The sequence below is a fragment of the Helianthus annuus genome, chromosome 14, assembly GCF_002127325.2.
Source record: "Helianthus annuus cultivar XRQ/B chromosome 14, HanXRQr2.0-SUNRISE, whole genome shotgun sequence".
NCBI lineage: Eukaryota > Viridiplantae > Streptophyta > Magnoliopsida > Asterales > Asteraceae > Helianthus > Helianthus annuus.
The window spans coordinates 171,796,913-171,822,905 of record NC_035446.2 but is presented as its reverse complement, the minus strand read 5'-3'; the positions used below and the strand labels follow the sequence as shown (position 1 = coordinate 171,822,905).

The following is a 25,993-nucleotide window of genomic DNA, read 5'->3' as shown; positions in this document are numbered from 1 at the left end:
TCTCTTCTCTCTAGGCGAATTAGGGTTTCATTTACTTTGATTCTCGTTGAATCAAAGGTTGTAGAATAAATCTGTGTAGTTCGTATGAGAGATTATCGTATTGATAATCTCTGAGTGCTGAGAGTGTGTTCGGTAGATTGTTCATTGTCTTCTTGTATCTACAATCGTGTAACAGAGTATATCTTTGGGTTAATAAACTTAGGGTTGGGTATTCTTGTTGATTGTTTGTGATACCTGTTATTGTTCACATTAAGAGTAACCCGTAATTTACGTTCATGTGGTTTGAAGGAATGATGAGATAATTCATGCAACTTTAGAAAGAAAAAGCCAAGGGTTAGACAAGAAGATATTTTCTCCACATTCATTGCTATCACTGATATAGATCTCGAATTGGAATAAAGCGCTGGTCATAATTGATGACAAAATAATATCTTATCTTCTCAACATTATTTTTACACATACACCACATGTCAATTTTCACATGTAAACATTTTAACCCACATCACTTTATAGGGGCATTCACACAAAAAAAAGGTCATATGGTCATTTGTTATGTGTACCTAAAATCTATAAAAAGGCAAACCCTAAAGAGACAACCTAGATCGGTCACCGTCTCATGTTTTCGCAACCCGATTTCACTACCAGAACCGTTGACGGTGGCTTTCCAGATCGGGTAGTGGGTACCTGACATAACTACCGACATAACTACCCGAGAACGCTCCATCCCCCCTTATTGATAATGGTTTCAGGTTTAATCAAAATCATTTGATTGATCACTAAAATTTGTATTTGAGTTTGCTACATATATAACCAATTTTGAGTTGGTTGTCTGATCAAGTATGGGTACATATTTATTACAAAAAAAAAAAAAAAAAATTATAAGTTGGTTGTTGGATCAAATATGGCCATATATTTATTACAAATAAAAACTTAAAAGTTTAAATACTTTAATTAACTTTTTTTTCAATTGCAAATATTACTCCTACTCTATTTTACACCAAGATTACACTTCTTGCCTAGGTTTGAACACATATCTTAACTTAGTGCATTTCATTTTTTTTTTACAAAGAGTGTAATAGGTTTAGTGCATTTTCTTTTTTTTTTTTTAACAAAGAGTGTAATAGATAAAACACATTTAAGTATTTTTATATTATTCGTATAATTATAAATTTAACGGCAAATTTCATAATTTATAAAACTCGATAAGTTATAATCAAATTAATATTTTCAGTACTCGTATGATTTATACATTCACTAGGTTATAACCCCGTGTATTACACGGGTTGAGTAAATAAATTTATATACTACATAATAAAACATTATATCTTTAAAAACTTCTTTTATTGCACAGGTTGAATGAATATAATTTTATATATTAAATAATAAAAAGTTATATATATAAAAACCATATTGTACGGGTTGAATTAATATAATTTTATATACCAAATAAAAAAATTTTTATTTTTAAAACCACATGTATTACACGGGTTGAATAAATGTAATATTGTTTACCAAATATAATAAAATAATACATCTTTAAAAAACCTCATTTATTACACGAGTTAAATAAATGTAATTTTATATACCAAATAATAAAAAAGTTAGTAAATGTAATTTTGTATAGTGAAAATAAAAATATTTAATATATTAATACAAAGTTTGGTTTTCGTGATAAATAATTTGTTTTATTTAAAATGTTTTAAATTAACAATTTACAATTTCGGATAACATTTTATTAGAAAAATAGAAGAAAGGTATTCGAAATTTAAAGTAGGATAAAATTTAATATTAGCTCATTATTCATTTATTTATTTAATTAATATAAGATAAGTTTGGAAGTGAGGCGAGAAAATCATAAAATAAATACCTACAATGACGACATGTGTCACACATTAATGTTTTATTATATAGTATAGTATAGATAAAAATTTAGATTGATATAAATAGATTATTTTGTTGTAGCAAAATTTGTTAACGAAGTCTCAATAAATTTAACCCATTATTTAAAACTCCGTAAATTTATAAATGATAAATAATATTAGTTAGAGTAAATTACGATTTTGGCCCATGTGGTTATATCACTTTTACCCTTTTAGCCAAAAAAGAATTTTTTAACATCTGAGCCCCCAACATCTTTTTTTCTAACCATTTTGGCCTCTAACACTAACCACATCCATTAAATGTTAGGGGCCAAAAGGGTTAGAAAAAAAAAGACGTTAGGAGCCAAAAAGATTAGAAAAAAAAAGACGTTGGGGGCTCAGATGTTAAAAATTCTTTTTGGGCTAAAAACGTAAAATTGATATAACCACAGGGGCCCAAATCGTAATTTACTCTATTTGTTAAATAAATAATATTATAAATGAGAAGGAGATTAAACTAAATAATAATTATCTATAAGAAATTAAACTAAATAATATTTAGTAGGTGGATTATCTATAATTAATTAGAAAATATTAAATTAAAATAATACTTATCTATAAAATATGGCCTAATATGATGATAAGTGTCTTCATAATTATTTCTTTTATTACATAGTATATAGATTAAATATTTAGTTGACTATTTAATTTAAAAAATGCAAGAATATATTCACGTCTTATAATACTCATCAGGTGTAAAATCGAATAAGATTGGTAGGTAAAGCAGCCGGCGTAAAAGTCGACACGATAATCGTAGAACTCTAGACCACGTGGACATCCATCTCCTACCTACCCCTATACGCCACGTCGACATTTCCATAATCCAACGGTCAGCCATGAATCTTTGATCTCCTGTCATCCAACGGATCACGATAATTTAATATTTATTTTTTGAAAATCTTCAATATATCGCGTACTTTATCCATCCATTAAAAAGCCCAAACAGAAGTAAGAAGAAACTGAGAGAAGCTTGAAGAAGAAGAAGAAGATATGGCGCTGCAAATGAAGGCGTTGCACCTGTCGTATGTGGTGCACGTGCTGGGTGTCGCCGGTGCGGTTATGGTTCTGGTTTGGAACATCTCTTTCAGAGGCGGTTTAGCTTGGTCATCTGATAACAAGAATCTCATCTTCAACGTACGTTGTTTCTTATCTATTTGCGTTTTGTGTCATTTTAAGGTTTAATTTTTATGTTTTGCTCTCTTACGACACGGAACTGGTTTGTTTTACTGTCTATTGTTGAAAAAATGTGAATTTTAGGGCTTCAATTTTCATCGCATCTCATCGTCAAACTGTTGACTTTTTGCATGAATTTTAGTTATCTTTGATTCTGTTACTTTCAGTCTGTTAATTTGGGAGCATTTTAAATGCGCATGTGGGTTTCATTTGCATATTTATATCATCAATAGTTGATAGATACTTATTATAGAAAAATTGAACTTAATGGATTAATAACAGAAAATTGTGAAGGACCTATTATACCTTTATGTTTGAAATTCCGTTAGGCTTTGTTGTTAGATATTTTAGTGTAATCGGGGATTGACTTGGTGATCAAAGCGAATTATACTACACATCAAGCAAGTTAGGAGGTGCGGGAGTGCACGCTTGTTTGAGTTATTATAATTCGAAGTGTACGGGCGAAGCCCGTACTCTACGGGGGTTCCAAGGGGGCAGCACCCCTGGGAGCAGGGTCCAAGGAGCGGCAGCCCCTGGCGGGGTCCAAGGGGCGGAGCATTAAATTGCCTTAATGAAACTGCATCAGAAAATTTTATTTTCTGGAATTTGTCACATTTTTGAAATGATGAAAAATGGCAGTTTTTGGCAATTTTTTGTCTGGAAAATAGAGGTAACTGCCTAATGGTAGACAGTTTGATTACATTCTTCTTCCTGGTTCGAAAATTCACACACACCAACATACCCTGGTTCAATTTCTCATAAAATCAGTGTTGTATCCGATTGAATTTTTCGGGTGAACCACCGAAATAATTTGATCTGAGAGTGATTTACACGCCTCTCTGATCATCCGGCAAATTGAAATTTCCCCAACATTTGTTAATCTTGTCACTTGAAGTTTGGTGGATATTAATGGCAAACCCAACCTTCAAGTACTATGGTGCATTCAAGATTTGTATAAGATAAATTTTGGAATTTGGCACCAGTTGTTCACCACCTACCCTATCATTGTCTATATTTAATTGTGTGTTTTAAAGATCTTGTTGATTAATTGCTTGTCTTGTCTATCTGAAATTTGAGGTCTCCAAATATGTGATTAATTTGTTGTGTCTTTTGTTACATACCTACCAGGTCCATCCAGTTCTGATGCTTATCGGTTTGGTTATTATGGGCGGTGAAGGTAACATTATTCGTTCTCATTTTATGGATTCCATGAAATATTTTTACTATGATTCATACTTAATATTCAAACGTCGTGGCCGGAAGAACTAGCTAGGGGTATTTTGACTCAAAAGACAAATCCTTCTTCGGATTTTTGATGATTGTCTAGGTAGTGAATTAATTTTCGCCTTTATTTTTGTATCTTGCAGCGATTATAAGTTATAAGGCTCTTCCTTTCAAGAAAGCCGAGAAGAAGCTTATCCATCTTATTCTACACGCTATTGCCCTCGTACTTGGTATTATTGGGATTTATATGGCGTTCAAGAACCACAATGAAAGTGGTATTGCAAATCTATACAGTTTACATTCCTGGCTTGGTATCGGGCTTATTTCTCTTTATGGCATTCAGGTAATCTGTCATTTACCCGATATTTGCTATTACAATTTTCGTACTGTAAGACTAATATGTAGAGTGCATTTTGGCAGTGGATTTACGGGTTTTTGGTGTTTTTCTACCCGGGTGGAACGGCTGATTTAAGAAGAGAGTCACTTCCATGGCACGTGTTGTTTGGGATGTTTTTGTACATTTTGGTTGTTGCAAATTCAGCACTCGGGTTTCTTGAAAAATTAACGTTTTTGGAGAATTCAGGGCTCGATAAGTATGGTTCTGAGGCTTTTCTGGTCAATTTCACTGCCATTGTTGCGATATTATATGGCACGTTTGTACTGCTGACTGCACTTTCCCGTGGCCCTGAGGAAGATAACCACAGCTATTCTGCTATATAAGTTGTGAATTACAGTTATTTGTAGTTCCAGCTCAGCTTGTTGTTGTATTATTTGAACATATATATGACGATCGCATATATTATGTTATGTATGTTGTCTTATAAAACTAGACAAACTTATTTAGTATTGCAAAGTGTGAAATATTGAATTTTCCCTTCTTAAACATTAAGTTAATGATCTTGAAACATTTAATATGCTTCCGTGATGGGTTTTGTTTAAGGCTAGTCATGATCTCTAAAATTATAAGTTTTGTTCAGTGTTTAATGATACAGTTGGCTACTTGAGGTCATATAAAGATATGATCCTGTATCAGTCATATGCTGGTGTGATGATCATCTGTCCGTAGTTATGAACCTGTATATATATGTCATAACTCACATCCTTGTGTGATGATTATCTGTTGTTTGTCCAAAACAAAAAATTGGATCTATTCTTCTTGTTCTGGAATCAAGGTGTAAAAATTTGGGCCAAACCCAGACATGTTCACCTAGACGGGTTACATGTTGCATGGTGTAACCTAGGGATGAGCAAATGGTACCGGTTTTTACCCTTAAATACTGGTACCGGTACCGTACCGGGTATATTCGATACAAGTACCCACTTTTGGGGATTTTCGGTACCGGTTGGTACCAAGTAACCAAGGGCATCCCTAGCGTAACCCGTTTAACCTATATATTTTTGTAGTTTCTTTAAAGAATGTGTTGTATGTCACAAACCAAAGTAATCGAGTATCATATACAAAAATTAAAATTTAAAAGACAAATAAGCAGGGCCGGCCCTGAGAATTTGTATACCATGTTCGAGCTCGAAAAAACGTGCCCTTAGACCTTAACGAAATTGGGTATTGAGCTCTCTAAAAGTCTAAACCTAATGCCAATGTGCTAAAAACTAATCTATAAACCATAAGAATCGTTTTGTAAGTGAGCCAATGTTGGTGTTTGTACGGGTATACCCTATTAAAAAATATTTCACATAAACATATTGGGCTTTTTTCATAAAATAACGTGCCCTTCAAAATATCGGGCCCTGGCCGGTGGTCTCCCCGCCCACCCCAGGGCAGGCCATGGAAATAAGTGTTAAGGTTTTATAGTTTAATTTAAAACTTTAAGCGTGATTGTTTTAAATAAAAATAATTTTTATTATTGCTATATATGTGCAATTATATCATTATAAAAAAAAAACATAAAATATAAAATCTTGTTGAATACCGCCCCTTGCTAACTCAGCAAGTTTGACACCCTATAGCGCGCCTCCCCCATTTCCCTGCCGCCAAAGGGGGCGCTTTGGCATGCATTCACCATTGGGCTAGCGGGCGTGAAAGATGAGAGAGAGTAATAGCCAGTCAGATTTCTTTTCTCTTTTTTTTCTTTTTTTTTCTTTTTTTATATATAGTAAATGGGGGCTTTAAAGGGTTTTATTCCACACCGTGCAAGTTAACAATAACGCCATTCAACAGTGATGGACCCAGGATTTTTTTTTTTTCCAATGGGGTCCATTTGTTTTGATTTTCAAAATTTGTATAACAAAATTTTCGGGTCAGTCCTTGTTTGGGTCGGGTCAGCGCGAGGTTTAAATTTAATTAAAAAAACTGAAAAAACAGGCTATACAAAGATTGAACCGATAACCTCTTGTTGGTAAACAAAAAAGGGTTTACCAATACACCAGTTTTTCTTCCCTTTCTATTGTGTCTACCTAATTGTATTTATAGGGTCCTTATAAAATTAATACACCAGATCTGCTAATTTTTTAAAACATTGGGGTCCGGGAATCCTGACCCACTCTATGTGGGTCTCCCCCTGCCCCTCGATTACGTGTCACCTACGTGGCGTGAGGGGCTTTATACTATCAGCCTTATATTCGTATCAGTTCTCGAATAAGCGTGTCATGTTCGTGTTTATGTATCTAATCCAATTTTTTAGTACTTGTTTTTCGAACCACTTGTCATCCTATTAAGCAAATCAAGACAAATTCTAGTGTTGACATGGATCAACATGATGTTAAATAAGTTGGCAACTCTGTTGAAGAAACACAGCGCCAATGATTTCAAAATCCTATCTGTCAACGCGCCCATTGATTTCAAGTTGCATATTCCACTAGAGAATCTCTTGTTCATAATTGTGCCACATAGACCCTCATCTATCGTATTATGTCAAATTGACAGCAAACATTTATGTTTCCTGATTTTTCTATTCTAACACATATGCATTAGAAAAGTGGGTTCCTCTATAAAAGAAACTAAATGTTACATAACTAAAAATAACTTCCTAATATCACGATCTAAATGACAAAAACTCTGATTGATGCGCTCATGAGAGGTTGGAAAAGTTCAAACAACCAAATGTAACTGTCCTTTTGCTTAGACAGTAGCAAGCTTTCTCGTTTGCAAAACATATGACCTCTTAAATTCAACGTTGTGCTTAACTCTAGTTTATGTTTCTTTCACCTTGATTGTCGGGTGTGTAATCTACCGCATAGCGTATGTGTTTCTTTTTTTTTTTCAAAATTCTACAATTGTTGACATATCCCACCGATGTTTGTAGATCAAGTATATCATGGTACAAGTTAAAGAAAATCATGAAAAAAATTGATTTGCACGCCACTACAATTGATTGATATAACACGATAACAATATCAAGCAACACATGCTACAACATATAACAATTTTTAGCGTGTGTAAATAGTTTTAATGACATACAAATCACATCCTTTACGAAAAACCAATTAAGTAGTATCCCGACCATAAACAGTTAATGGTTATTTTAAATTCAATAGTATATTTATGCTGGAACAAATATATGGTATTTCTGAAATGTTGTTTCCATCATGGTTTTGCTATTCAAAAGGGCGTTGCAACGCAAATTGTTGCACATTTACCTACGATTCTTAAGTAATTCCCGATTATGAGAGGGTATTATTTGAATAAAGTAATCTTCATAATATCTAAGTCAAAGAAGTATCATATATAGAATTGATTGGTTTAAGGATGGATTGTAATTGGCAAAGAAAAGAAATTCAGGGTTAGAAATGTAAAGCAACCAATAGCTGAAGTGCTTCTTAATACAATTAGTCGCTTGAAAAAGAATCTGCATCTCTGTGTTTCCTTGGAATCGTTGTCTTATGAGTTGGTGATAGTTATTCCTTATTCATGCCATTTATTTTATGCTGAGTTGGTGATAGTTATTCCTTATTCATGCCATTTATTTTATGCAATTGCTTTTCTATAATTCATAAATGTTATTTTTGTAATACTATACACATTTCCTAATTTTACACCACTTAACATCACCTAAATATAGGGCGAAGGTTAGAAGGGGCGTCCGGGGGACTCCTGAACTTTTCGGTCAATAGTATTATGTATGTAGTTTTCGTATAGAAATTTTTGGATATATACGTTTTCGACCCCCCGGTTCTGTAGAAACTTTTTGGTATATACGTTTTGCCCCCCCTCACCCCCCCCCCCCCCCTCCAGTCGGAAATCTCAAGATTCGCCACTGCCTAAATACCAACCTCGTCACTTGATTGAAGTTCACCAATGTCATTGGGCAAAAGGCCTCTTGCCTCTATGATCCAGTATATTCTAACAAAATTACAAGCTTACAGTCTTACACATTACGTTTAAGTTAATTTACTTCCCTTCGGTACCAAGCTCATCTCTAATAAAAACCAATTTTGATGATTATAACGTTACTCTAAACACGGACCTAAACGAGACCAAAGAGTTTACTCAAGTTAGGGGTTAGAAGGTCCTAAGTGCAAACTCTTGTAAACTAAACCAAATTCCAAACTCATTGAATGAACACAACTCAATGGATTAAAATGAAGTTTTAATTACGTTTAGAAAAATACCAACATTTATAAGATGATATTATTTTGGGAAAATCACAAAAATGACCTTTGACCAATCAAATTTGCAAAACTAGCCCACTGTAGCGGCTTAGGGAGCCTCTTCATGGAAAAACATGACACTGAAACGTCTCTAAAAAATCTCTTCAAACTTCAAACCAACCAACCACGCTCCGCCGTGTGTCAAAAAAATGAATATACAGGCTGAAACGGCTCTAAGCCTCTACAATCATTTTTTGACACATGGCGGAGCGTGGTTGGTTGGTTTGAAGAGGCTTTTTAGAGACGTTTCAGTGCCATGTTTTTCCGTAAAGAGGGTCCCTGAGCCAATACAGTGGGCTAATTTTGTAAATTTGACTGCTCAAAGGCCATTTTCATGATTTTCCCTATTTATTAACTAAGTCGGCTTTTTGACATTTATACTAAATCAGTTTTGGTAAAGGCTGACATTATCTAGCTCAACTTAAAGGATGTTCACTAAGTCACCATATAATTTCTAAATTATCATCTTTGGTTAAAGTTGAAAAAACGTTGGTCAACTGAGTTAGATACCAGAAAAGTACCACAATTAATGTGTATACACATATATGTTGAGTATTGATCTTTATTCGTAACCATCAAATGTTCTAAAATTGAATTAGCATACAACACAGCTATTACTTCTTGGTGTTCTAAAACTCAAGTGGTGTTTCTTGGATCATTATGAAGTTGATTTCTTCTTCTTTTTTGAAATGTGAAAACGCACCTCACAAAATCTACTCTTAAAATTCATCTAATGTCCATTTTATGAAACTTTAACCCGCAACATGTGATGGATGTAAACACCAGCTGATCTCATGCAACCCTAAACATTTATACTTAGGGAAAACGTAAAGAACACAACAATAATTATTACAAGCTATTCTATAAATTCTTGAACACCTTTAAACCATATTTTCTCCACCGGTTAGTACTATATAAATTAAGACAACGCAATAATCACGATAAATGATGTTTCAAAATGAGACGTGTTGTGTTGGTGGTACGTTAAAGTTTAGTTATATAATATAACAATAATAAAATTAAATAACAAGCTGTGTTTACATGATTAAGAGTAGACAACTCACCAACCAAACTTTTGGCTTGGGAGTTGTGACATGATCCTCTGTATTGCATAAACTACGCTGCTTTACAGCAATTCCATACCCCGTAGATAAGTAATCACTAATTAGTAATTACGCAAACAAATGAACTAAATAGATTGTTATCTATTATTTGACCTATATTATATACTATTATGAAATTATTTATTTGAAAAGGATATCTAGAAAACTCTGTTAAGTTAAGAAAACTTTGAAAACTTAATCTCCACCCTTCATCAAAAAAAATCTATGGTTGAAACTAAATGTTTCATAAAGCAACTTTTTTTACCATATAACAGACTGACCAAAAATACACGTAACAGTTTTTTGTTTTTTCACTTTTCTGACTGACACGTTGACATGTAAGAGGTTTGTCTGTTACACTAATTTTTTTCTATAAAACATGTAACATTTTTTTTACATGCACTACACATTGAAAATTCGTAAAATCTAAGTTCAAAAATATTACGCTTCATAAAACTTGCGAACTTTGCTATTGAAAACAAAAAAATGTAACATGTGATGTTACGTTTACGTAACAGGCGAAAGAGATGTAACATATCAACTTTCTCTCTTCTGACAAAGCTGATACAAGAGAAAAAAAGTTGTAACACATGGCAATATGTGATCCATTCATTAAGTTTCTTGAGTTTTTTTAAACTTAAACGGGTTTTTCCTCTATAATTGCCCATTTATTATTTACTTATACTTATATATGTTATATATTGCATGTTTTTATACATAAATATCTATGGATTTGTGCATGTTTTTATGCATAAATATCTATGGCTTTGTATTAGTTAATGAAAAAAGAAAGGAAAAAGAAAAAGCAAGAAAAAGGGCATGCTGCTTTTTTTTATTTAAAAAAAAAAAAGCCAACGGCTCTTCGTCCTCTTTATACAAAATCTTTAATTTGAAAAAAAAAAATTATAGGAAAACAAAAGAAGCAACAGTCTGTTAATGGTAGGTTATGCCAGCTCTATTCATAATATATATAAATCCAGCAATCTATATAAGTATCACACTCTTTGTTCTTCCAACCTACACCTTGAGTCATTTGTTTCCACATTCCTTAAAAGATTATCCTCCTAAATTCAACAAGATATGGCCGCCGAAGATACCAAGAAGGTGGAAGCAGAACCCGAGTGCCAGCAGGAGACTCCCGTCAAGGAGGACGAGAAAGCCATCGTCCCTGTCGAGCCTATCGTTCATGACGAAAAGCCCGTTGACGATACTAAAGCTCTCGTCATCGTTGAAAGTAAACTTATCTCAAAACCCCCTTTATTAGTATTAATCCTTATAAAAGTTTAAAGGTTAACGAATATTTATGTCTCTAAGTCTTAACTGTTTAATATAATGACAGAAGCAGCAGAAGTTTGTGAGGAGAAGCCTGTAGATGGTTCTGTTAACAGAGGTAATCTAACTATCTAAGCAATCTAAATTCAACTAAAAATAATTTGGTTTTGAGTTATTGTTTAACAATGAAAGAAGATTAATATGTTTGTTTGTTTGTTTAGATGATGTTCTTGCTAAAGTAGCAACCGAGAAGAAAGACGCACTTATTAAAGCATGGGAAGAAAGCGAGAAATCTAAAGCTGAGAACAAGTAAGATTTTCATAACCCGAAAACGATTTGTGGTTTTTAGTTATTAAATTTTTATGAATGAAACTAACTGATATAACATGATTGAATAGAGCTCAACAGAAGCTATCTTCCATTGGAGCATGGGAAAACAGCAAGAAAGCCGATCTAGAAGCCGAGTTGAAAAAGATTGAGGTAAATAAGCATCATGAATACTTTATCAACTGTTCAATCACTTACTAAAGGAATAAAAATATGAAATCAGATCTAATAAGCCTTTGAAATTGGTTAAACAGGAGGATCTGGAGAAAAAGAAGGCGAAATATATTGAAAAGATGAAGAACAAGATTGCTCTAATCCACAAAAAAGCAGAAGAAAAGAGGGCACTCACGGAAGCCAAACGCGGAGAAGATCTTCTCAAAGCAGAAGAAATCGCAGCTAAGTGTCGGGCTACTGGCGAAACGCCAAAGAAACTCCTCGGATGGTTTTAGAGCTACATTGTTTGTCACCGAATTTGCATTTGTTTGATTTTATTCATTTCTTGAAGTGTGTTTTCTATTCTTATGGTGTATGATTTTATTCATTATTTCGTGTGCATATGTGTATGTATATTATTATATAACTATGCTAGCCATTTATAAAAAAAAAAAAAAAAAAAAAAAAAAAAAAAAAAAAAAAAAAAAAAACAAGTTTGCAAGTTACAACTTTATTCCATAATGTTTTAAATATCTGTTCTAATTTAAACACCATTAATACTTGTCATGGCAAGAGTTATGTTATTACGCGACTCACCTTATTCGTACTGCAAATACTCGCCATCGCTAGGAAAATCGAGCAGCAGATCCAACGTTATATCCGACGAATTATCTCCTTCAAACGAGTTCTGCGACTCACAAGCATTTACAATCTCCTCTGCTTCCTCCTTCACTCGAATATGCCCCTTGATGACACCCTGATCACACGATTCACTAGTGGATGTAACCGCCAAATGCGGCACCGTAACAACAGATTCGGATTCGAACTTCATCGCTCCAAGAGTTGGGACTTCACACGCCACCTTGTCAAAATTCATATGTTTCTGAAACGCATCTCCATCGCAAGAACTCCATTCATGTAAGATGTTATTGCCGTCACTTAATCCAGCTGGACTAAGAAGCATGGGATCCATCGACAACCTGACCTCGTTCTGATTCTCCACTGCGGTGGTCTCCAACTCTGCCATGTGGCGAGTAGGTGGGACGACGAAGGCGTGTTTCGCATCTGCTGACTTGGGGATCCGCTTTCTTAGATGAGAGTTCCAGAAATTCTTTATCTCGTTGTCGGTCCTTCCTGGTAACCGCGAAGCAATGGCTGCCCACCTGAATCATAATTCAATGTTTAGTTTCTTTGTACCGATAAACCGACAATACACAAGTTACAATAAAAGGCTTGTATCGATCACTTGTTGCCGTGCAAGCTGTGCAGATTGAAGATTGTTTGTTCTTCTTCAAAACTGAAAGCTCCACGTTTAATATCCGGACGAAGATAGTTCGTCCAACGAAGCCTGCAACTCTTTCCGCATCTTCGTAGTCCTAAACCACGTCGCACAAACAAACTTAACGTATTACTGTTACAAATAATATGCGGCGATTCATCTTTCTAGATCAAACATATAATAAAACCATATATCTGCAATTCGACAACTAAGAAATAATAATGAAACCTGCGAGTTTAGGAAAAGAACGCCAGGTGCCATGACCGTTTTTCGTGATGTAATCAACAAGTATCTTATCTTCTTCAGGAGTCCAAGCACCTTTCTTCACTTCACCTTTGTTACAACATGGTGCTCGTCCCATTTTCTCCGCTTTTCTTCCCCTCTTTCTCATTCAAAAACTTTTTTCTTTTTTTACAAAATTTAACCGCAATTTTTCTTTTTACAAAAGGAGTTGAGTAGCCGCTTGTTACCCGTACCCTCTGCTGTAAATTTCTAATGGTTTAAATTATCTAATAAATAATAAGAACAGCAATAATAATACTAAAATCTTACTAATGGAACCCAATCAAGCAAATCTTAACAATCTGCACCTCCGGACTTGCATTTACTGTTATGAATTTGCACTATTGTATTTCTGCAGAGAAAAAATTTCATCAAATCGCCAGAAATACTGTAAAAAGATAGATGGATAGATAAATGTGATTGAAAATTCATAATGAAAACTATAAACAACCGAAAAAGTACAATAATTGAAACAATTAGACGTGCTGGTTATGGCGTCTTGACACAAAAGTCAAGATAATATTTCTAAAAAAAGATACAAGTAGAACTTAAAAGTACAGAGGCGTAGTAAGCTCATGTGAGCTCCGGTGATGGGTGCTCACCGGAAAGTTATGACGAGCACCGACGACGGAAGATGTGATTTCGCAGAGAGAGATCGGAAGGGTTTCGTTGAGGGATTTGGGTTTTGTTGATTTATGAAGAGAAAGACATTACAGTTCTGTTCTCTGCCCCCCAACAAAGAACAGGACAAAAAATTCAGACTTTTCCCGTAAACATTACTCCCACGTGTCTTTTAAAATCTCTTAACAAGCGTTTGCGTACACAACTTATTATACATACGTAGGATACCTTGTTTTTAGTAGGACAAAATTTTACAAACCAGCCAGCCTTTATATATTTCAAAAGAGTCAAATGTTATTTTACTTCCTATTTTTTGCATTATTTTGTCAATTTAGTTCAAATGGTTCATTTTTTGTCCGTGGGTCTAAAAAGGTTTCACCATCGACATTTTAGTTCAATTGGTTAACTTCATCTATTTTTTCTGTTAACGAGAAAGACAATTCGGTCATTTTATATGTAACTCTGTTAACTAGAAGGGCAATTCGGCCATATAAAACGACTGAATTACCCTTCTCGTTAACAGAAAAAATGGATGAAATTAACTCAGTGGAGTAAAATGGCGACTGTGAAACCTTTTTGGACCCATAGGCGAAAAATAAAACATTTAGACTAAACTGATAAAATGGTCCAAACCACAGGGACTAAAATTGGCTTTTAACTCTATTTCAAAAAATGCATGTTATCTTTAGCATATGAGACGATTTAAATAAGAAACTTAATGGTTTTAGTTTAAAAGGTTGATTCTCATAACAAAATATCAAGTTAAAGATTAATCTAGTCGATTTTAAAATGAAAGATATAGCATACAGTTTAGGGAATAATAGTTGTTTTGTGTAATTTTATCTTTTTGTAAAGCTCGTTTGAAATTGACTCTGTTTATAAACTAGCTGACCTGAGCTAGTCACGCCCAGCTAACTAGCTCAATGTTATATTAGAAAACATCTATATTAATTTTGTAATTATTATTTTAACTTTTTAAAGTCGAACCTGACTCCAATTCAAAGTTTTAGGTTGAACTCAGGGTTTGACCGAAGCCAAATTTAAGTTGGCGTTGGCTCGGCCTGTGAACAAAGTTGTTAAAAAAGTTGCTTATTTATAATTATAAGATTTTTTTAAGTATTTTATTAATCAATTTTATAATAGGTAAATGAAAATGTTATAATTATTAAATGGTTAAATATAAATACTAATTACTCTTAAGTTTTCTTATACTTGTCATGTTAAATAATAGTCAAACATTTAACACTCTTAAATATTATTTAATTTATTACAATTATAATGTCTTGCTCTCAAGTCATATCATTAAATGTTGCTACGCATAGGTTTTCAAGGATGTGATACTTCGTCTTTTGAAATGTATTATGTTTGTTTATGAAAAATATTTCTTGTAGTATTTAATCATTATATAAATTTACAAATATAAACAAGTATTTCTTAATGGAAACTTAAATACCTTAACTTTGAACTTTTATATATGACCTGTCTATTTCTCATAGAAATTCAATGAGTGATTTCTTTGTTAACTTTACACGTGAGAATATTTTATTGAAGAAAATATATTATATTTTTTTTTTTATGAATGTTATCTTTTAATAAGGTAATTTGTTGTACCTTTTCATTTAAGCGTTATGTAAACGTGCTTACATTATTCTTAGTTTTCTTAACATATTTTATATTGGTACACGCTATTTTTTTATAGATTCTCAAATATTTATATCATTTGCAGTTTTGACAAAATGTTCTCAGTTTATTTCTATTGGTTTGAAATTAGAATTTCAATTAAAACATTGGTCTGGCCTTTTGGTTCAACTAATATGTTGGTTATTTGTTAGTTCCAACTGATTTCAAGCGATTTCGGTCAAATAGTTTTATTTGAGACCATCCAAATCAAACCTTAGTGACCATCTAAAACTAGATCATTCATATAACAAGTTTCAGAGATATAAATATTTCAAACGATTGTAAACTTAAGAGATTACAGAGATTTCATATACACAGAAATGATAATTTATATAATTTACTCGAGTACAGTTAATATGATTTTTTTTACCAGCGGATGGTTGAGAGTGGGGACAAGAGGGAGGAGCCTAGAGGGAGCTTGTGGGCAAGAAACGACCAACATAAATTAAAGAGGCGTAAAACATATTTAATTCAACGTCTTTATAATCTTCATTTCATTCATGAATGGAAACTTAAATCCAATTTTTTTTCCATCCGTCTAACTATATACCGTGAAGTTTGTGGGGATTTTTATGATGTTATAAAAAGTAGTGATGTTTATTGAACTGAGTTTCAATTCCTTAAAATTAATCCACTCGAGTTATCTAAATTTGAAGTTGGATCCAAATTTGAGATAGACTCAATAAACCCGATTTGAATTTGAACATTAGAATCTGAATCAAATTCGAGTTAATTTAATTCAAATTAATTACAAAAGAAACTTAAAATACTCTCTGAACATTCATTCAATTTTCATAATATGGCAACATTAGAATTTCTTTGGATAACAAAAACAAATCTATTATCAATTAGACAAATAAAAGATCATATGAGTATATGACCAAAATTCTTATTGCAAAATCCACTAAAGTACCAACATAAGGTTAATTGCTTCATATATGAAAAAAAAAAAAAAAAAAAAATTATAAGGTCTAGTTCAGTACGAAATTAGAAATCTGAAATTCAAATTCGAGACTATTTATGTTTCAAGTTTGTGGGGGTCTTATTCAGAATATTTGCATGGCTCAAACTATCTAGATAACAATCCAAAAAAATGTGTTTTTTCTCCTATGTGCATACCCTGCAGTGTCGAGCTGTGGCTAAAGCGTTGAGTTTTGGTCCGATCAATTAGACAAAGACTGACGGGTGTCTGACGGATCTGTTGACCGGACCAAAACGCCGAGCTTTGGCCGCGTTTTGGTCCTGTCAACCAGACCGGGTGTCAGTCTTTTGTCTGGTTGACAGGACCAAAATGCGGCCAAAACTCGGCGTTTTGATCCGGTCAACAGACCCGTCATACACCCGTCAGTCTTTGTCTGGTTAATCGGACCAAAACGCCGCGCTTTGGCCACAGCTCGACACTGCAGGGTGAGCATATAAGACAAAAAACACCTTTTTGTGTGTCAATAGGCAAATGAGTATGCAAATAGATACACCCATTTGCATAGTCATATCAGAATCTAGAAGGGGTAGTTCGGACTTTTGCGTCCCTACTCTTAGGTACTGCTAAACGTGGACTAAAGAAAAAACGTTAATATCGATTCCTTGATGGGTACCAATAATTGTCAACAAAACGGCACACATAAACGTTAGTTACTTTTTAATTCAAAACGAGTGCGATATTATTACATTTTCAAGAAACATTTGTTTAAGATTTATTTATTTAATACTAAAAGATGTATAATTTCATCATAATTAGTGTTTTAATTAAAAAATAATACTATACTTTTTTTTAATCTGACCGTGATGTTACTTATGTTTTTTAAATATTTTCTTTTTAACCAATCATACATTTTTTCTTTTTTTTTTTATAAAAAGTTTACCTAAATCCCATTAGGTAACCACCACTAACGGTATTGAGCATTAGGTAAATATTTTAGGTGAATTGACATGACACAATGTGATTAGGTGAATTAGAAGTTTACCTAATACAATTAGGTAACCACTCCCTTCACCCTTAGACCACCCGTAGTGGTGAACAAAAATAATGCGCCCACCATGGGGCATTATCCAACACATGACATCCTAGTCAGCGTTGGGCATTATAGCAAAAGCGGCGTAGTGGGGCATTATTCCAGTAACGTCCATATTATTTTTAATGCAAAAAAAAAAAATCAAATGGATGTCAGGTTGAAAAGTGAAGTGTCGGAATTGAGGCATGTGGGTATCTCAAAAGTCATTGGTGGACAAAAGTGGTTGTCAGAGGCATCTCAAAAGTGATTTGTGGGTCAAAATATATACAAAGCAATTTGAGCGTTTTAAATAAAACGCCAGCAACAAAATTTTTCAAAAATAACGCCGGAAAACGCCGGCCGTAATGGGGGTGGGAGCGTTTTCGGGCGTTTTTTTTTGCAATTTTTTTTTTTTAAATCACGCCCCACTACGGATGATCTTAGTATGACCAATTGCTTTACTGTTCATAAGCTTCTACCCTATTTGTTATAGTATAGTAATTACAAGGTTTTGGATCAAATACATCATATCCTAAAAATAGTAAGTTATAGAAAGGGTATCAAACGAACTTCAATTGACCTTATTCAAGCGGCATTGAAATTGTCTTATCAAACTCTATGATATGACATTTTAGCAATGTTTTAAAAGCCGGTTTTTAAATCAGACCGGATTAGACTAAAAAATGGTTCAACCGGTTAAACCAGGTTGTACCGAGCGGTTCAACCGGGTTGACTATCTAACACTATAATTTCATAAATTACAACACTAGCTCAAAAGTTAATCAAAAAATGTATGATTACATATTAAAATATGATCTAAAAGTAAATATATAATAAAAAAAATTATACAAAAGATAATCGAAAATCATTCAATTTTCCAAAAAGCTCTTTTAAATGAAAGTGTACAATATGTTTAAGCCATTTGAGTGTTGAATACATCAAGTTCACGATCGCATAAAATATGAAATTCATTATTATCGCCATCATCAACAACTAGAGGATAACTATTTTCGTTTCATACAATATTAAATAAGAACTTTAAGTTACGAATAATCATAACATATAAAAAATTACGTAAGATAAGTAACATATATAATAAAAATAAGTAACAACTCAAACTAAAATATTCATGGGCTGGGACCGGTATTACATTTCAAACCGGTATATCAGATTTTACCGCCGGTACAAACCTTATGCCGTTTCACTTATTTACCGGGGTGTTTCGTACCGGATTTACATATAGAAACGGTAATACCGGTATAACCGGTCGGTATTTACCCGTTTTTAAAACATTGTCATTTTAGGTTATACTTTTGGATGTTTAGCTTGTAAATTTTAGATTTTTTTATTAGATCATTGCGTCTTTTTATTTGGCATTGTGTATTTTTTATATTTGAGTCATTTTTATATTTCTCGGTATTATGTTATATTTTACTCGAACTGTACTATATTTTGTGATCCATTGTGTCTTTATACCATTCTCATATTTAAAAGAATTTATAGAATAACTTTGCCCATATTATATATTAGTATGTCTTTTTACAAGGGTTTTGAGATTTAAATACAGCTACATAGAATATCAATTTTTTATGTCACTGTATAGAAGTAGAAGACTTTGTTAATCCAAATATCCTAAAATACCGAATATTCACTAAGAAAGAGTTACAATTGGATTGCTTGAAACGTTGTCTACAAGTTTCAACTTATCAATAAAACTAGTTTTCATAAATTGCTATGTGTCACGGAGTTACCGTTCGATCTTCATGTGGCATCCCAGGTTGTTTAGGATAAGCCAATCCATCGTGCTCTTGATCTGGGTCATTGGTTTCATCCTACCTCATATTTATCAGGAGAGCGGCAACAGCTCTCGACCAGTAGTGCGTTCATCGGGTAGACACGACTAGACACGTACACCTTCTTAATCCGCTGAGGGTGTCCTTGATAAAGTCCCAAACTCACAAGTAACCCAAACGTTCGAGTACAATCCTTAGCAAAGCGACCTTCGAACATTTAGTCTGTGACCCTTCCACCACCATTTCATGCACGTCCTCGTGCATGTGCCTCGCAATCATGTTAGGTCGCCATAAGACAATGCATCTTCACCCCGTAAGTTGAGCATGATACACTTTGGTAAGAAGGACACAGTAGCACAGAAACAATGATCTTCATCCGAACCATTCGATATATTGCATCAAATTACTTTAGATGGCGCCGATGTTCGCCAGTAGTTTCAGAAATACGGGGAACTTGAAGAATGTGCAACCTTCAATTTGGTTACCGTGCTGCTGAACCATAGTTGCTAAACTGAATCTTGATGGGCTTCATTGATAATATACTAGAGCGACACTCACGATCCTATACTAGCGGCTGATCGACGTCGAAGTACCGATCAAAGATAAAAGATAAATACTCCTAAGTACCCTAAATTAGTAGTGGCAAATAGGGTGTCGAACCACGAAGAGCTAGTGGTTGGTGTAAGATCCCAATCAATTGCAAAACATGGTAAAAACTTAAAATTGGATTTGTGTTTTATCACAATGCCAGGATGAAGAAGCTAAACTTGGTTACAGGGGATCTAGTCCTGAGGGACAATGAAGCCAGCCTACAAGAAAGCACTGGAAAGTTAGGGCCAAATGGGAGGGGCCCTACATGGTCAAGTGGGCGAATGGAAAAGAAACTTGCAAGCTGGAAACACTATAGGGAAAAGAGATACCGAGAACGTGGAACTTAATGCAACTTAGAAAGTACTATATATGAAGGGTCGCCCTAAGGAGCGGGGATGAGAGAACAAGAAACGGGGTCTAAGTGCCCATTTTGTGAAACTAACAATGAGGAAACAAATTCTCTCTTTTTGTTGTGTATTTTAACAAAGACCATGTACTGGAGTGTCACTCCAACTTTATGGTAATGAATAGTTTGCTTTATAATTGTTCAAACACCTAAAGACTACCAAAACACAGTCCAATAACAAGGCGATACACTGTGGTAGACGTGCCCAATGGTTCTAAACCTTATATATATAATAACATATATGTGTACATAGACATAACAAACCATGTCAAAAAGCCCGGCCGTGGGGCAAGGACAAAGTCGACTAATCCAAAAAGACAAATACAATTCAATGCCACAATGAGCAATTACAAATTGAAAAAACTCTCTTGTAAAAAAAAACTATAAACTAAACATGGTCAAAAGACTATATTACCAACAAAGGAGGATTGACAACACCCCACTCAATAGGATTTACAACCAATAGCCAAGGTTACAAATCAGGGACCAAAAGCCCATGGTACTGGGAACGCTTGAATTCCTCCAGAGCACATGAGCTAGGCCTCAGCTGCAAACGGTTCATGCAAAAAGGGGGGCATACGAACATTCCCCACAAGTGCCCACACACAAGAACAAAATCCAAAAAAGCAAACATTAAAAACAAAGCATAGTAAGTGGTAGCAGCCAACAAGATTCTAGAAGGCCCCAACATAAAGGCCTTCAACCCACACAAAAACGAGCATCAATGTGACACCTGTGTCACCACGAACACCAAACAAATGCCAAACCTATGAAACATTGTGTTTCATACCTGGGATTTGTATAAATATGTGTATCCTTTGCACATATCAATTCTTGTTCAATTCCGAGCTTTAAATCGCTTTCTGGAAAGTTATATGCGCACTGGTGCGTAAACGTAATCAGTTTTAGCGCAACAAACACTCCGGAATAGTGAAATAGGCTTAACATACTTTAAATGACCTTTACATAACTTAAAAATAAGTTTTGGAAGGTTTGGTATGGCAAAAACAAGTTTATTCAATCGCAGACTATTTGCGTCAAACTGCGAAACTATACCGATTCGTATGGTGTCGAACAGTCCAGAACTTGATCATAAGTTAAACATACCATTATAACCTAAACATAGCTTAGAAATAAGCTTTGAGTGGTTCGGTGTGCGAAAACATGCTTACATGATCTTTCAGGGACTAAAAGTGTCAAAAACGACGTAAGTTTGCATTTTCGCGCATATCTTACATTCTGACCACATCTGGACATCCAAAATTTTTGTACACACTAAAATATTTTTATTTTAGTGATCTCCATGCAAAAATTCCATTCGTCGCTTAATTTGGATCGATTTTGCGTTCGTTACGATTTCCGTCGTAATTAACCGAACAACGCGATTGTACGATCAAACGAACCGACATCCGAGATATTTTTGAGCATGTTTTGAGTCCCCTATGCTTTAACTTCATTTTAGAGCCTTGAAATGAGGTTAACGGGGTTTAAACGCATCGAAAAAGGCTTTAAACACGTGCAGGGACCATTTCTGCCATTTTTGAAACTTTGCTGAATCAGACACATGGTAGCGTAGCGCGAGCACCTCCTGCCTATGCCCTCGCGCTACGCGAGCATCACATCTGGGCAGAAAGTGTGTTTTCAGCATCAGTTTGTAAATTCAGGGGCCAATCTTGCAATTTCTTTGTGTGGTAACCAAGTTACCACCTCTCCAAGGCTTTGCACCTGCTCCTAACACATGTATGGTTGTGATTCAATGCTTAATGACCAAGCAAACCACTTGTCATGATCTTGTTGATCACCAACAAGTATAAATAGTTGGCCAAACTCCTCAATTCTTTGCTCATTCCTCTCATTTCTCATCTCTTATCTGATTTGGGAGCTTTCTAATCTGCTTGGAACTTTATTCTTGTAGAAAAGATAGCTAGGACCCTTTGTAAGTCTTCTTTCATGCTTGTTCTTTATGTTTAAGCAGAAAGTCAAACAGTTTGACCAACAGTTTGACTTTCGGTTTTGACCATCAATTGGTCAAGTCAAGGTTCAATTGAACTTTGACACGTGATTGTAATCACGATAGTTATAATCCTTCGTGATTATAACCGCTGATTACCACGTTAACTAGTTGTAGTGTCGAGTCAAAGTTTCGGTCAAAATGCGTTTTAGCACGCATTTTGCAACGGAACTACTTTAGAGTATCAAAACACTTTGTTTTGATACCAAATCAGTAGGTTAGACATGTTTTGACATGTCTAACTCGACACTATTAGTTTAGTGCTTGTTTAGGGTCGTAAGGTAAGCGGTCTAAACAACCGCTTATACTTCCGAACCCGACCCGTTTGGTCGATCTTTAGGATCCGACCAAGCTTAGTTAGTGATCATAGTTGCATAGGGAATAACCACTGAGGTTATACCTTATGATCACATAGGATTGGTTAGTCGTATGCTAGTTAGCTTGTATGCCCATAGGAAATGACCAAAATGCCCTTTTGAAGCTAAAATCCATATTTTGATTATGTGAACATATTTTTGACATATAATCTGAATTAGTAACATGTTTAGGGATAATTGGGCATGTAAGACTTGACATAGCACATAGTTAACCATCCGAACCTAGTTTTACGCAAACGACGCATTATAGTGGCTTATACTACCATAATGGGTCGAAACGGGTCAAAAGCACTTAGGTAAACTTCCAAATCAGAATGTTAGGTCCATTAAATCATGCCATATGAGTTGCAATACTCATTTGATTTATAGAACTTCATTCTATCCTATCTTCCGATTTAGGATCCGATTGTTTAACATAGTGATCCATACTAGGTGCCACTTGATTCCTTGATTTTCCCGAGCTTTGTTAGGACACTTAATCAAGGATACTTGCAATCTCAAGTGAGTACATAGTCCCCTCTTTTACTGTTTTCAATTGTTTTGGGGTGAAACATATATGCCTATCTGTTATTTTCCTGATTTTAAACTATATGATTACACATGCTTAATACATATTCTTTTGACAAATTAAACAATTACCTATCTGATTTTCCAAAACTTAATAAACAAATTGTTGGATTGTACCATTTTTATACATTCACCCAGCCGATTGGTAGTATGATATAGCGCTATAGGACTAGACACCCCATTCCTGTTGTATGGAATGTCAGAAACCAAATTTAAACCAAATAGAAATTGCCTTCGTGGTATTTCTATAGTCTCCAAAGTGTAGTTTGATACACTAAGGCTTGTTGAATACCAAATCACACTCTCTTTGTATATGTTGATATACTACAAAAGTACAGTTTGATGTGCTCTCAAATGTGATATACCAAAGTATATTTTGATATACTAAGTACAAAATCCAACATATGTTTTAACATACTTTGTTATTTTAAACTAAAGTATATTTTGATATACTATCCAAAGCATAGTTTGATATGCTACTATTTCCCAAAGTATAGTTTGATATACTACCTACTTTGTTATTTTAAAACTAAAGTATATTCTTGATATACTATCTAAAGCATAGTTGATATGCTACTTTTAAACCAAAGCATAGTTGATATGCTACTTTTAAACCAAAGCATAGTTGATATGCTATTTTCAAACCAAAGTATAATTTGATATACTACCAATACTTTTATTCTTAAACCAAAGTACACTTGAGATATACTACCAAAACTATTATTTTAATTACTAAAGTATATTTTGATATACTATCCATTTAAATATTTCAAAACTAAAGTATACTTTGATATACTATTTATACAAACTTTTCAAAACCAAAATATATTTTTGTCTATACTATAAACCCGTTTTCTAAAACGACACGTTTTCAGAAACAAAACTTTTACATTAGATTCATGGCTATTTTGAAAACATAAAACCTTTTCTCGTATTATCTAAAGCCATGAATCTAATACACAAAAACCTATGTTACTCACAGGCATTTTTATGCTGACGTACCATATTTTCATATATGTTTCAGGTACTGCTATGTGATGATTGTTGATGCACGCTACATATAGGATGGACTTGTGCCTTAGCGACTTAAAACTGAGAAACAATTATTTGTTTTATTATAAATTGTACCAAAACATTGAATTCAATAATTCAATAAAACAAAACTATTTAATCCATGGTTGTGAAACAATGATTCTGTTACAACACTCCCCGACGTTTCCGCCACGTTTTGTTGTTTTACGTGGTCGGGGTGTGACAGAAAAGTTGGTATCAGAGCCAATGGTTATAGGGAATTAGGTTATTAGTAATGCTTTGACCTAGACTATAACCTTCCTAGGACCCTAACACAAGTTATCTTGTGTTTAGTCTTAAAACAATACACTTCACCTATCCTTAGGTGATAACCACAACGAGAACACAATAACGAATCCGCTTCGAAAATTAATCATCTGTTCTTGGAAGATTGATTTCTAGGTTTTGAACCCTTTGTTATGAGGTTTTGAACCCTTCCAGTTTGATTCATCTTTAGCTTTGTGCCTTTTGAGTTTTCAAAATCCCGTCAAAGTTTGGGTCTAAATAATGTGAACACATGCAAACTAGAAGAGTGAATGCCTGTACCCTGAGTTTTCTGTCTAAGGCTAGAGTGTTCGTACAAATCCGCAGTATCGGACCAGTCACTCTTACCTGGGAACTCTTGGGGTGAGTGTTCACTTATAGGCGAGCATGTCTTCAGTGATACATTATATTGACCCATTTACTTTGATTTGTCACAGTGTCGTTTGTTTGTTTTAAGTAACGAACAAATGGTCACAATCCTTATGCTTTGTCGATATTCTTAACATCTAGTTTTGAATATCCAATAGCATCTCACTCGATTCTCCCTCATGTTTCTTTGCTCTTTTAGAATATGCCTCCTCGACGTGATCAAGCTCAGGATGCCGCCTTGGCAGCCTTAATCGCTCAGCAATTCGCTGTTGTACTCCCGAACCTTATCACCCAGATAAATCAGGCAAACAATAACAATGTTCGGTGCACCTTTAAGACATTCAACTCAGCTAAGCCACTCACATTTACTGGGTCTGAAGGGGCCACGGGGCTCCTACAGTGGTTTGAGAGTCTCGAAAGCACGTTTCGTCATGTGCAATGCCCAAACGAGTGAAAAGTTGAGTTCGCGTCAAGTGTGTTCCAGAAAAGAGCACTCACATGGTGGAACGGCATAATGAGGGATCGAGGTGCCGATGTAGCAATGGCACAAACCTGGGAAGAGCTTCGGGCTCTAATGATGAAGGAATTCTGTCCTCGTCATGAGCTTAGGGCTCTAGAACGGGAACTTGATGATCTCAAACAAGACAGCGGTGAACATCGAGCCTACACTGATCGATACGAGGAATTGAGTCTGTTATGTCCTACCATGGTTACGCCTTTGGATAAGGCAATTGAAAGATACATCGATGGCCTTCCTGATCCAGTTCAGGATATTGTTACTGGTAGCAACCCTACTACCGTCAGACAAGCCATTGAACTATCTGCCACCCTGACTGAATCTCAAATCAGGAAGGGTAAGCTTTTCCGAAAAGGCGATCCGAGACCATCTGACAAGACAGCACAAGATAAACTAAA

At 34.5% G+C, this 25,993-nt stretch overlaps 3 protein-coding genes across 4 annotated transcripts; 2 read left to right on the top strand and 1 right to left on the bottom strand.

Moving 5' to 3' along the window:
- Nucleotides 1-2,795: 2,795 nt before the first annotated feature.
- LOC110905117 (transmembrane ascorbate ferrireductase 1) lies at nt 2,796-5,228 on the top strand. Its single transcript, XM_022151000.2, has 4 exons — nt 2,796-3,053; nt 4,221-4,269; nt 4,460-4,659; nt 4,737-5,228. Exons 1-4 carry the CDS (start codon nt 2,910-2,912, stop codon nt 5,034-5,036), a joined length of 693 nt encoding a protein of 230 aa, XP_022006692.1. The 5' UTR covers nt 2,796-2,909; the 3' UTR covers nt 5,037-5,228.
- A 4,648-nt stretch (nt 5,229-9,876) lies between these two features.
- On the top strand, nt 9,877-12,178 carry LOC110905119 (remorin). Its single transcript, XM_022151003.2, has 5 exons — nt 9,877-11,258; nt 11,364-11,414; nt 11,518-11,605; nt 11,695-11,776; nt 11,878-12,178. The coding sequence occupies exons 1-5, from the start codon at nt 11,105-11,107 to the stop codon at nt 12,070-12,072; spliced, it is 570 nt and encodes a 189-aa protein (XP_022006695.1). The 5' UTR covers nt 9,877-11,104; the 3' UTR covers nt 12,073-12,178.
- An 81-nt stretch (nt 12,179-12,259) lies between these two features.
- Nucleotides 12,260-14,122, bottom strand: LOC110905118 (transcription factor MYB17). 2 transcript variants are annotated; one of them, XM_022151002.2, is made up of 5 exons: nt 13,940-14,122; nt 13,608-13,689; nt 13,284-13,534; nt 13,023-13,152; nt 12,260-12,939 (listed from the first exon to the last, which is right to left on the bottom strand). In XM_022151002.2, exons 3-5 carry the CDS (start codon nt 13,444-13,446, stop codon nt 12,375-12,377), a joined length of 858 nt encoding a protein of 285 aa, XP_022006694.1. In that variant the 5' UTR covers nt 13,447-13,534; nt 13,608-13,689; nt 13,940-14,122; the 3' UTR covers nt 12,260-12,374. The 2 variants fall into 2 exon arrangements, with proteins under 2 accessions (XP_022006694.1, XP_022006693.1); XM_022151001.2 differs by having other exon boundaries at nt 13,284-13,537; nt 13,940-14,121.
- Between the last annotated feature and the right edge of the window lie 11,871 nt (nt 14,123-25,993).

Coding starts and splice junctions, on each gene's coding strand:
- LOC110905119 (XM_022151003.2), top strand. CDS start 11,105: ATGGCCGCCGAAGATACCAAGAAGGTGGAAGCAGAACCCGAGTGCCAG. Junction 11,259..11,363: donor AGCTCTCGTCATCGTTGAAA/GTAAACTTATCT, acceptor ATATAATGACAG/AAGCAGCAGAAGTTTGTGAG. Junction 11,606..11,694: donor AAATCTAAAGCTGAGAACAA/GTAAGATTTTCA, acceptor ATGATTGAATAG/AGCTCAACAGAAGCTATCTT.
- LOC110905117 (XM_022151000.2), top strand. CDS start 2,910: ATGGCGCTGCAAATGAAGGCGTTGCACCTGTCGTATGTGGTGCACGTG. Junction 3,054..4,220: donor ACAAGAATCTCATCTTCAAC/GTACGTTGTTTC, acceptor CATACCTACCAG/GTCCATCCAGTTCTGATGCT. Junction 4,270..4,459: donor GGTTATTATGGGCGGTGAAG/GTAACATTATTC, acceptor TGTATCTTGCAG/CGATTATAAGTTATAAGGCT.
- LOC110905118 (XM_022151002.2), bottom strand. CDS start 13,446: ATGAGAAAGAGGGGAAGAAAAGCGGAGAAAATGGGACGAGCACCATGT. Junction 13,153..13,283: donor TTCTTTTCCTAAACTCGCAG/GTTTCATTATTA, acceptor GACGTGGTTTAG/GACTACGAAGATGCGGAAAG. Junction 12,940..13,022: donor CACAGCTTGCACGGCAACAA/GTGATCGATACA, acceptor ATTATGATTCAG/GTGGGCAGCCATTGCTTCGC.